The sequence below is a fragment of the Haliotis rufescens genome, unplaced genomic scaffold (assembly GCF_023055435.1).
Source record: "Haliotis rufescens isolate VD_foot unplaced genomic scaffold, xgHalRufe1.0.p SCAF_5, whole genome shotgun sequence".
NCBI classification, from domain to species: Eukaryota; Metazoa; Mollusca; class Gastropoda; order Lepetellida; family Haliotidae; genus Haliotis; species Haliotis rufescens.
Genome location: NW_025964223.1, coordinates 60,072,095 through 60,084,540, shown reverse-complemented (window position 1 = coordinate 60,084,540; position 12,446 = coordinate 60,072,095). Strand labels below are relative to the sequence as shown.

The window sequence follows — 12,446 nt, the reverse complement described above, 5'->3', positions numbered from 1 at the left end:
CAATTAAAATCAATACTTGTTTATAGTTGACCTACTGTAGGCTAATTTCGCACTGCAGGTTACTCATTGTAGCTAAGGGCCCAGTTCCGCTATTACTATCCTAAGACAATGCAAAAGAATGTAAGTTACAATGTAAGATCACTTAGTGGAAAGGGGCATAGGATATTATACCCACTTCACCAATTCGGTGGTTGTCACAGATAATCCTGTTCTCCACCCAGCCTCTACTTGTGCCATCTCACCTTTCTGGTTGCCATCGCTGCTGACTTTGTAGATGAGTGACATGAGCGGCAACTCGTCAGACGTCTGCTGCTTCCTGGCGCAGTACAACACCCTGAAACATGAACATAGACGCTGACTGAGACTGTAAGAAGTGGGAACACACAATATGATGTCTGCTGCTTCCTGGCGCAGTACAACACCCTGAAACATGAACACAGAGCTGACTGAGACTGTAAGAAATAGGAACACACACAATATGATGTCTGCCGCTTCCTGGCGCAGTACAACACCCTGAAACATGAACATAGACGCTGACTGAGACTGTAAGAAGTGGGAATACACAATATGATGTCTGCTGCTTCCTGGCGCAGTACAACACCCTGAAACATGAACACAGACGCTGACCAAGACTGCAAGAAATAGGAACACACAATATGACGTTGACTGAGACTGCAAGAAATAGGAACACAATATGAGGCTGACTGAGACTGCTAGAAATAGGAACATACAATATGACGTCTGCCACTTCTTGGCGGAGTACAGCATCCTGAAACATGAACACAGACACTGACTGAGACTGTAAGAAGTAGGAACACATACACACAATATGTATGCTGTTGTAACTTGGCACACTTACCGTTTGTTGGCCAGGTCACTGTCCGGCCTCGTGTCATCTATATATAGGGAGGTGAGGGCGAATGTGACCTTGAGGTCTCCGTCACTCTGGCTGATGGCGCTGAGGTTGATGTTCTCCATGTCCATGCAGCAGAGGCTGTTGCAGAGAGAGCCCTGTAACACAGTATGGTAACAACTTATCTTTACTGAGTGATTGGAAGTTACAATCAATTTCAAATATAAATTTCAGTCTATTTACCTTGAATCCCAGCAGATTATATAATTATGAAAATGATAATGAGTTGTAATAATAATACATATTAATATCCATGACAGTATTATATTTAAGAGAATCTCAATGTCTGAATTCATTATTAATTGAGCTCATTTGTTGAGTGCTGAGTGAATCAGTGAGTACAGTCTTACTCCACATTTAGCATGGGGGAATTGAACCCAGTCCTGCAAGTGCTTTAACCACTGAGTCACCCAACCACTCTTGACTGATATGAACTTACAATAAGGGTGGATGACACTCTTAATAAAACACAGGTAGTCTTTATTACACATTTAGGAAAGTGGCTGTGTGGGAACCTAGAAAAATGTCTCACCTCCTCGGGTGAGCTCTGTTCAAACAGAGTTGCTGAAACTCCCTCGAAGCGGAACAGGAAGTTTGTGGAGGCCTTGTGTCCGGCGTCTGTCAGACTCTCCCTCGTCTCGCTGATGGGTGTGGTGGTGTCGATGCTGAGATCGTGCTGAAGATGCAGGTCTTGTACTGTCGGGGACTCATAGATACCTGTCACCATAGCAACACAGTAGTTACCATAGTAACAGAGAAGTGACAAACAATTTCTTGTTAATTTAACATCTATTCTGAAGTGAACTATTTCTACACAGAGGCCAACAAATACACACATTCAGGACAAATCTGGGATTTGAACTCTATTACCAGATCTTGGCAGCTAAGGGACATAACTCTGCATAGTGAAGTGTCTCACTAAATCACAGTCACCCATGCAGTCATCTGCATGTTCTTGTTTCGTTTTACCCTCAGGGAATACTATTCCCTGCTGTGTCCCTATTTGTCACAGGCTCTGCCTACCTGATGTTGGTTGTGGAGCTCCCTCTGACAAATTGTCCTGTAGGATCCCTCTCACCAGTTGTAAATCCTTTGCTAATATATTGACCTATAATGTGAAAAAACCCAATACATTCAGATGAGTTTTTACATAAAAGACCTTACATGAATGTAATAATGTACTCTAAATTGATATTGTTAATGTAATATATTGAATTTATAGAATTTACTCTGATAACTTCATTTCTGTAAATCCCAAACAAAGATGGTGTCCGAATCAACCGTTACACATACTATTATCTACTTTCATTACATATCTAATGCTGATATCATGTCAAAACAATAACCACAATTGAAAAGACCAAAGAACAATATCAAATAGTAATATTGCAAAGAGCTGGAGATAAATTTGAATTTAATGAGATTACTTGTGGTCTGAGAATGTTAATGAGGTGAACCTAACGATGGCAGCTTACAGTCCCTTGTGCTATATATACTGTCTAGTCACCCCCTGTTGATGTGTTGTTAGAAAGGAGAGAAGGTTAGCACTCCCCTCGATAAGGACGGAATGGGCCCTTGTGGCTCTTACAACACACATGAGGCAGTGACTCTCTACTTAGGGGTCACACCTATTTTTCAAGACATGATATAAAATGTCGATTTGCAAAGTCCGAACAAGAGACATGTCAAGACCTTGTAAATAACAAACCCTCCTAACTATTTGAATAAAATGAAGGCAAATTGAATGCAATTATTATGCAAATGAAAAGAAACACTGAGATTTGACAGCGGTTGTTAACGGAAAATACGTGCACAGCCAGTATGGGATTCTCGGTTGAATCAAGTGGAATATCTTTGGCTGTATCCGTCAAAAGCCGTTGTAGTTACTTGACAACACCCTTTCCGGAAAAATAGCATGTTAGAAATGGCGGCGATAAACAAATAAGGGACAAGTGAAGTATTTTCTTTCAGTGTCTGACTCGAAGTCTTGACTAAAAAGCATATAATCCACTGCATTGAGCAACTAGTATTCATATGCATCAGAAATTGTTATCTAAAGTGGGAGACATGTGTTCTTGTATCAGTTATTGCAAATAAATGGGCAGGTATGGTCTCCGAACATGCTGAAGATGATCGACATCTTGCCCATCTGCCCACCAGATCCCAGCAATCTTGGCAACTGTTTGGTAGCCAAAACACACATCGGGATCTGGTATTGATATATGCCGATAAAATAATATATAAATTAATATTATTGTTTAAGTGCCAATCAGCCACAGACAAATTCCTTATTGTTGACACTGACTGACAGACTTTTTTATCAGCCCTGTTATATCAACAATTATTGTGCATTTACTAGATCTAGCTCTCAGACGTAAACAGTGAATGAAATTATTGGTGAAGTAATTTATATAGCTCTATGACTCATAAGTTTTCCATTTGACTCCCATCAAAATGCATTGATAATGCATACAAAAAACATTTTTGCAGAAAAGGAATAATCTGTATCAAAGGGGAATTATAATTTAATTTCAATGGGCATTAACTGTCAGCCATGTTTCGCGCACTGTGGTGACAGTAACTGTTTAACAGATATGACCAAATGTCTTCAGCTGCCAATGCTGCAGTTTCAATAGCGGTCATGTGCTGATTCCAATAAGAACCGCTGTTACGACTGTAGCTATTACATTTGTATCACATTTGAAACTATTCCTTCGCATTTGGTAGCTATACACACGATATTGCTAACATTAATTGCTTCTTTTCACTCAAGTATAAAAGGAGAGCCTGAATAAGATAGTTTCAGTTGAGTGCCATATGCATCAATACTTTCATCTTTATCTTAAATTATTAATCCAAATATCAAAATAAACAAAATGTCATGTCACTGATTGATATTATGCCCACATCAACTTCTGGAATTCCGATTAAGTATAATTTACTTTGGCTATTATTAGATTAGTTGACTAGCTTGAGAAACTTGTTTCAAATCTGGGGTTTGGGGTCTCCTTGTGATGAGGGGCAAACTAAAAACTGGCAGATATCTATCTCAGAAGTGAGGACATTTGGACAGTGAGAGTCTTCATTCAATTCTCAAATAGATGATTATGAAGTCTTGGTTTCTCTCCCTGGATATGACCTACTTGTCAGGGTAGATGTAATACACGGACACCTGGATTCTGATGTTACTGACCTTGACCTTCTCCAGATGCCCCGAGATGTCGATTTTGACATCAGATAGTACAGGCTTGATGGCCATGCGGATATCTGCCTTGAGGCTGACAGGCTCCAGCACGTTGTGGAGGATGTTACACACATCATCAGCCAGAGACAGTTGGACCCTGCGCGAGGAACATGTACACACTTACACAGAACACCACAGGCATTCATCTAGGATTCCACACCGAGGTGAGGTGAAATTGGGTTAACGTCGCATCCAAGATTATTGCACTTATATAGCGACGTGCATGCACATCTGTGGCTGCTTGTACTAGTCCGGACTGATGCCGATTTATAGTGCTAGCCCACTGAGATACCATGCCGCAGTTTAACATGAATACCCCACTCAGTCACAGTATACTGACTCCGAGCCGACCAGTGCTTGTTTTAACCCCTTAATGCCGAGCGCCAGACAGGGTAACAACAAGTACCATCTTTTAACGTCTTTTGGTATGATGCGGCCAGGGATCAAACCCCGGACCTTCCTCTCTCCGGGCGGACGCTCTACCACTAGACAACGGAGGCGGTCTGATTCCACACCGAGAGTCTAGGGCAGGCACATTGGGAAACAAATAGTGATATTTTTCAAATATGATATTTTTAATATTCTTATTTTTGTAAATTCTGAGGTATTGGGAATTGTTTTAATTCCAATTGAATTTTTTTACTATCATTTTCAGCAGAACTCAATATCGGTCTCTGAGCAGGTCTAGATAAATCCCTGTACCAGACCACACCTCACAGGCTTTGATGGCGTGGACGAGAGAGATAATGTTGTTCTACACCTCTATTAGCATGATTCGAGATATATCATGAAGAGAATGCAGTCTGGACCAGACAAACCAGTGGTTGATAGCATGAGCATCGTTCCAACTTATTTGGATATGATGACACATAATGAGGAAGGTGACACATTGAACCCACCAAGTTCTCATCTAAGTTGGTTATTATGACACCACCCTGTTTAGGAGTAGCTCAACAAGAGCACCAATTACATTTAATTGTGTTATTTTACGCACAAGACCCTTATTGGGATAGTTTCAATACCAATCAAGTCAATGCATCCCATCAGCAATGGAGTACAAGAAACTGACCTGTTGACCTTGACTGAGCTGAGATTGACGTAGATGTGGTTCCACTCCTGCTTCATGTCGGGGGGGATGCTGGTGTGGTCAAAGTAGTTCTTGATGTTGAGGTTGCCGAGGTTGAGCATGAACATCTCTGTAGACTTGGAGTCGTGGGGGACCAGGATAGTCGGGGAGCGCAGGTCAAAGTTCAGGCTGATGCGCACATTCTGAGACTGTATGTCATCAACCTGCAAGGACAACACATCACAGAGTGAGTGAGGGAGTGGTTGAGTGGACAATGGATGAGTGAGTGGTCAGTGAATGAGTGAGTGAGTGAGGAAGGGAGAGAGTGGGTGTGTCAGAGAATGGATAGTGGATGAGTGAGTTTGTGAGTCGAGTGAGGGTGTGATACTTTATGTCATCAACCTGCACAGACAGCACATCACAGAGTGAGTGGTTGAGTGGAGAGTGGATGAGTGAGTGGTCAGTGAATGAGTGAGTGAGTGAGGAAGGGAGAGAGTCGGTGTGTCAGAGAATGGATAGTGGATGAGTGAGGGATGAGTGAGTGAGTGTGTCTTCCAAATCATTCAATTCTCTAACATACCTTTAAACAAATGGACTTCTATATCACATATTGTACATGGTTTCTATTGCTCTCATCTGCTTGGTGGCGACATTGGTGTGCCTGTAGTTACACATACCTGTCTATGAACCGTTTCCATGGCAGCAGCCCTGGCAGCCTCGGTCATCTCTGGGTTGATAAAAGGCTCAAAGAATCTCTGAAACATATTCACTCCACAAACTGTTCATATACATAACATTAGACGTGTAATACACGATACAAACCTAGTCAAACCATGTGTGCTAGGAAACAATTGTGTGATGACAGAGACGTTTGACATCAACTTACTTCAGTAAAAATCGCCATATGTGCGAATGTAAAAATATATCTTATTTTTCTCCCGTTAGTCCGTAATGTAATAAAAACATTATTTCCAAACATTTCAGCATACATGTCTACGTTCAATTAATCTGACATCATATCTAAAATCTGCAATTATTACAAAGGCATTTATAAGTCTGAAAATGGATCTTTGCATAAAATGTGTCCAAATATTTGATGCCATGTATCTCTGTAATTCCACAGAATTGAAGCTTGTGAATTGTATTTTTGTGTTCCTAAGATACTGTAGTTTCTAAATACAATGAGAAGTAAAATTGTGATTCTTTCATCTATAAAGGTCCCTTATCTCATGGTTGGTCACAATTATGTATAAATATTCCATCAGGAAAACTGATCGTGTCTATTTAATCTTTCCAAAGTTAACCCAATGGTTAACCCACTGTTACATGACATCAGTTTTCAGTAATCATTATTCTGATTACTGTGTGATGCCCCACAGATGTTGGGAGTGCCTGCAGTGGAACTTACAATAAGTTCCCAGTAGAACTTGCTGAGATAGACGGTCTGCAGTTGCCCCACACGGAGACGGATGCTGTAGTCCAGGGCCTGGCTCTGGCGCCGGTTGTCAAGACGACCCTCGTAGTTCTTGTTGTACTTCACAAACTGAACATACACAAACACATCAAACACCAATCCACATGAATCAAACGTAAAACATGAACTCCAGATTCAGTCAATACTCATTCAGTCTAACTGATTCAAACAATCTTCATTCAGGCAAATTTATTCAGCCAAGGTTGATTCAGTCAAGGGTGATTCAACCAAGGTTAATTTGACCACATTAACTGCAGCGAATGTGGATTAAGCCAAGGTGGATTCAACCAAGTTTGATTAAGCCAATGTTGATTCCACAAAATTGATTCAGCCAAGGGTATCCAATAAACTAGAAACAATTGTATTGATTTCTAAACATACAACAGAATCAATATATCTAAAGGATAAATAACTAGGTCGAATGTTCAAATTCCACCCAGTAACTGTACACTCACCTTCAGATCGAAACAGCTATCATCTTCAATGACTAAGATCTGCATGACAAGAAAAAATCTTAAGCACAAAATTATAATAGCTTTTTAGTTTGAAAATAATCACTCCAAGGACAGAGTTGAAATAATATTATACATTCCCATTATTTTATATTATAACCTACATGTTATATCACAACTACCATTAACATTGGTGCAAATGCTTGAGCAAGAAATATGAAAACTTTTGAGTATATTATGGAGTATACACTTTTATCACATAGAGTATACATATTTATCACATAGAGTATACATATTTATCACATGAAGTATAGTAACTTAATCACACAGAGTAGAGATATTGATCACTTCGAGTAAAGTACTTTTATTACACAGAGAATACATACTTATCACATGAAATGGAGTAATTTTATCGCTCAGAGTATACACATTTATCGCACGGAGTACAGTTATTTTATCACATAGAGTATACATATTTATCACATGGAGTATATTCAGTGCCGACAAGACAGGCATACCCTGGGAAATATGGCACCGACAGAGCAGTCTTGGATGGACATGTCTTTGAGACGTAATCGTACAGTTGTCCTGGTAGTTGTGGCCAGGATGTGACTCTCCAAACCTGAAGACAACACAATGACAGACATGACACATAATGACAAGAAATGTCGTGAATAACATGGCCATCATAGAAGACACATGGCGGATGGTACAAATGGTTAAATTATAAAAGAAATGTTTGGGACATAGGTTCCCATAATAAAGTATTCATGCAACATATTAGAACATGTGAGTGGTACAGATAGCAACAAAACAAAGTTTGTCAGACACTCACTTGAGAGGGGCGGTTGGGTAGCCTGGTGGTTAAAGCGTTCGCTCGTCACGCCGAGGACCCGGGTTTGATTCCTGACATGGGTACAATGTGTGAAGCCCATTTCTGGTGTCCCCCGCCGTGATATTGCTCGAATATTGCTAAAAGCGGCGTAAAACCAAACTCACTCACTCACTTGAAAAGCTATTTGCCTTGTGGGCACTCACCTGTGATGTCGATATGGGAGAGGCTGTTTTCAGAGTCACACAATCTGAGACTCAAGTTCTCCAGTTTGGCCACCATGTTGAGTTTGATACACCGTGGAGGCAGATAGTCCACTGTAACACAGGGACAAATGTTTACATGAAATCATTAAAATAATACAGTCCATAGAAGGACTACAAGACAAATTCAAACAAATATTACTTTTATTATAAGGATTAAAAATATTTTCAAATCATGAATGTATATCCTCATGTCTCTCTCCTTCCTCCCTCTCCTGTTTTTCAGCCCTCTATCCCATAGCCACATGGGTTTGTAAGACCATAGCATATAATAGTGGCTTTTCTGTATCTTAATAATTAAAAAACCCCATCAAAAACCAAAGAACAGAAAAGAATTATTAATTTCCAGATGTAGAAGTAGCTGTAGAGGTGAGGTGAAATCGGGTTTAACATCGGGTCCAAGATTATTGCACTTATGTAGCCATGTGCATGCAAAGTGTGTACCCAACTCAGACACAGTATATTGACTCCGAGCCGACCAGTCCTTGTTTTAGCCGCTAAATGCTGAGCGCCAAACAGGGTAACAATAAGTACCATCTTTTGGTAGGATGCAGCCCGAGGATTGAATCATGACCTTCCGCTCTCCGGGCGGAATCTCTACCACTAGAACACGGAGGCGGTCAGTAGCTTCAGTAAAAAGTCTCATCATTCATAAATATTTCTGCAGGTCTTAAATCAAGCTGTATAAAACAAAAGTAAGAGGAGTGAAGAAGTGTATGTTGTTTCATAGAACTATTCCAGCTACAGTCCGAGCCATGCAAGCCCGTGGTTAGTCAAAGAAGCTACATACCTTCATCGGTGATGGATGTGAGTCGCTCAGTGAGGGAGGGTCGGTCCTTATTGTTGAGGTCGGAGGAGGAGATCACGGTGCTGGTGCTGGTCTTCATGTCCATGCTGTGCACGCTGTCACACACAAAGTCTCAGTGAGTGCCTGAGTTGGGTTTAACACCGCTTTTAACAGTATTTCAGTTATACCACAGCATGTCAGCTTAATTAATGTGGGAGGAAAGCCTGAAGTGATGCAGGTCTGAGACGTTTACCAATAAGGTGAAACCAACGAGTATGTTTATGGAGCTGACAAACCTAGAAACATAATCGTGACGAACCAGGATTCAAGCCCACAATCATAGTTTCTGGCATGCCCAAGGAATGCAACTCTGCATTCCCAATTCCACCTTAGACGACTGGAAGAAATTACTATTGTTAAACAACATTCTGATTGTTTGCTATTTCAGGTAAACCTAGTACCTGATTATCATCTAAAGATAAATAAACATCAGATTGTGACTTCTGGCTCAGACAGTCAAATGTGTAAACCAAAAAATACCGATGTATGTCCTTGAGTTCATTAGAAGTGAGTCCTATCAGGTGATGACCCCTGAAAGAAGTGAGGCATACCTGGTGATGAGCCCCTGGATAAAGGCGTTGAGGTAGATCATGCTGGCCTGGTCACACAGTGCCGACATCGTGTGCAGCTTCAGCAGCAGGGCATGCTCTACGCCGCCGTAACCGTCACTGAAGTCAGGACACGACGCCTCCACCTGGAACAACCACAATTTGCTATTGACTGGGATTGAGTGAATAGGGTTCCAAGCTATAGTCAGCAAAAGCACATGTCATTGGCCAGGATCAGTTCAACAACTGGCTGACAGCATTGATTCTGACAGGTCACAATTGGTAAATGTATCAACTAAAGATCAGTCATTTGTATAGGTAATTTTTCTGTTATGTCTTTTAGAGGGCTTTTGTAAAGTAGAAACATAACTGGACCAAGGACGCTATCTATCTGCACTTTCATTGTTGACCACAAGGGACTGTGGGTGGCTAGGTCGGAGGTGATCATTCTGAATGACATTCCTTGCACCCACCTTTCTGTAAACAATGGAGACCAGATCTGTCGCGGAATTTGTGCCCAAGATTTCCATGTACTCTCCAGATGAGCCTGTGGAGAGAACAAAGGACACACGTACAGCTGTCTATACCGAAACACTGGTCAAGGAAGTGTTTGTTTGATTGTGGTTAATGCCGCACTCAACATTTCAGCTGTATGATGGCGGTCAGTAAATAATCTAGTCTGGAACAGACAATCCAGTGATTAACATCATGAGCATTGATCGCATACATCAACCAAGTCAGCAAGCCTGACCTAGTCGCCTTCAACAACAAGCAAAGTCGTCTTTAACGGCAAGCATGGGTTGCTGAAGACCTATTCTAGCCCGGATCTTCACAGGCCCAAGAGAGAGTAAAGAAACAAGAAACAAGACTCTACCATATGATATTATGTTTCCATGTTGCATGTATTCTGTATCCAAGGGGTCCTAGGTCCTCTACTCTTCTACACATGGGGCATGAGAAATTGTTTTTGGTAATCCATTAAAATCCACAGTGCACAGGGCTAAAGTTGCAGTTACACATTAATATAGAAAATCTGTACTGAAACACTGATTGCTTGAAATTTATACACTAGGCATATATTTTTCATAATGGTTGTGTTCTGCATTGATTGTATAAGGTAATACAAGACATTATTGCATTTGTTTATAACAAAGTGAAAGCTGCTCCAGTCTACGTCAGGGGCCAAGAAATCAGAAACATAACTCGGGGAAATGACATGTCTAAATGAGGTGTTCCAATCAGACCAGGAACAACCCTTGTGCCTTACCGACATGGATCTTGTCTACGAGCTGCACACCTCCCAGCGTTGCGTGGACAGCGTAGCCATGCACTGTCAACGCCGAGTCAATGCGCAGCCGGTTGACGCGAAACATCAGATATGGAGTCTCGTGCTTGTCCATGACCCTGGACAGGTTGATGACAAACTCCCCCAAGGTCATCCGCACCAGGATGTTCACCGAGTTGGAAGGGAAGGTGCTGTCGTCTACAGGCTTGATGTGCAGGAAACTGCAACAAAGAGGCAACAAAATACTTCTGCATATTTTCCTCTCCACATGTGCCTTAAATTTTTCAAAAAGTGCTTATTAGAGAGGTTAAACAAAATACATTGAACCCATATGGAAATTGAAACTCAGATCTTCAGCATAATGAATTACACTTTGACCACTTGGCTACATTTCTGCTTGGTCTACTGGGAGAGAGAAAGACAAAGGGAATTATTCTAGATAAACCTAGAAACATCTGCCACAGGTCAGTTACTGATACTGATTCCAGGCCTGTCAATGCAATTACTCTAACCTCCAGGCCTTTCAATGCAATTACTCTAACCTCCAGGCCTTTCAATGCAATTACTCTAACCTCCAGGTCTGTCATACAATTACTCTTACTGGAGGTAAGGCCTGTCATACAATTACTCTTACCTCCAGGCCTTTCAATGCAATTACACTAACCTCCAGGCCTTTCAATGCAATTACTCTAACCTCCAGGTCTGTCATACAATTACTCTTACCCCAAGGCCTTTCAATGCAATTACTCTAACCTCCAGGTCTGTCATACAATTACTCTAACCTCCAGGCCTTTCAATGCAATTACTCTAACCTCCAGGTCTGTCATACAATTACTCTAACCTCCAGGCCTTTCAATGCAATTACTCTAACCTCCAGGCCTGTCAATGCAATTACTCTAACCTCCAGGCCTGTCATACAAATACTCTAACCTCCAGGCCTTTCAATGCAATTATTCTAACCTCCAGGTCTGTCATACAATTACTCTTACCCCAAGGCCTGTCATACAACTACTCTAACCTCCAGGCCTTTCAATGCAATTACTCTAACCTCCAGGTCTGTCATACAATTACTCTAACCTCCAGGCCTTTCAATGCAATTACTCTTAACTCCAGGTCTGTCATACAATTACTCTAACCTCCAGGCCTTTCAATGCAATTACTCTAACCTCCAGGCCTTTCAATGCAATTACTCTAACCTCCAGGCATGTCATACAATTACTCTAACCTCCAGGCCTTTCAAAGCAATTACTCTCACCTCCAGGCCTGTCATACAATTACTCTAACCTCCAGGCCTTTCAATGCAATTACTCTAACCTCCAGGCCTGTCATACAATTACTCTAACCTCCAGGCCTTTCAATGCAATTACTCTAACCTCCAGGTCTGTCATACAATTACTCTAACCTCCAGGTCTGTCATACAATTACTCTAACCTCCAGGTCTGTCATACAATTACTCTAACCTCCAGGTCTGTCATACAGTTACTCTAACTTCCAGGTCTGTCATACAATTACTCTAACCTCC

General features: G+C 41.3%; 1 protein-coding gene and 1 non-coding gene across 5 annotated transcripts in view; one reads left to right on the top strand and one right to left on the bottom strand.

Moving 5' to 3' along the window:
* Positions 1-12,446, bottom strand: part of LOC124140364 (vacuolar protein sorting-associated protein 13A-like) — a 154,670-nt gene that overhangs the window by 67,193 nt on the left and 75,031 nt on the right. For all 4 annotated transcript variants that reach the window (XM_048384082.1, XM_048384084.1, XM_048384083.1 and 1 more), the window contains exons 26-40: positions 10,907-11,145; positions 10,113-10,186; positions 9,643-9,785; positions 9,035-9,147; positions 8,188-8,298; positions 7,668-7,771; positions 7,153-7,191; positions 6,632-6,766; positions 5,901-5,978; positions 5,227-5,447; positions 4,107-4,254; positions 1,937-2,021; positions 1,446-1,630; positions 860-1,011; positions 243-334 (exon numbers count right to left, since the gene is read on the bottom strand). In XM_048384082.1, coding sequence (XP_048240039.1) covers positions 243-334; positions 860-1,011; positions 1,446-1,630; positions 1,937-2,021; positions 4,107-4,254; positions 5,227-5,447; positions 5,901-5,978; positions 6,632-6,766; positions 7,153-7,191; positions 7,668-7,771; positions 8,188-8,298; positions 9,035-9,147; positions 9,643-9,785; positions 10,113-10,186; positions 10,907-11,145 — 1,919 coding nt within the window. The remainder of the gene's footprint in view (positions 1-242; positions 335-859; positions 1,012-1,445; positions 1,631-1,936; positions 2,022-4,106; positions 4,255-5,226; positions 5,448-5,900; positions 5,979-6,631; positions 6,767-7,152; positions 7,192-7,667; positions 7,772-8,187; positions 8,299-9,034; positions 9,148-9,642; positions 9,786-10,112; positions 10,187-10,906; positions 11,146-12,446) is intronic.
* Positions 2,432-2,549, top strand: LOC124140384. The gene has a single exon (XR_006861910.1). It is a non-coding gene; the product is annotated as a U6atac minor spliceosomal RNA (small nuclear RNA).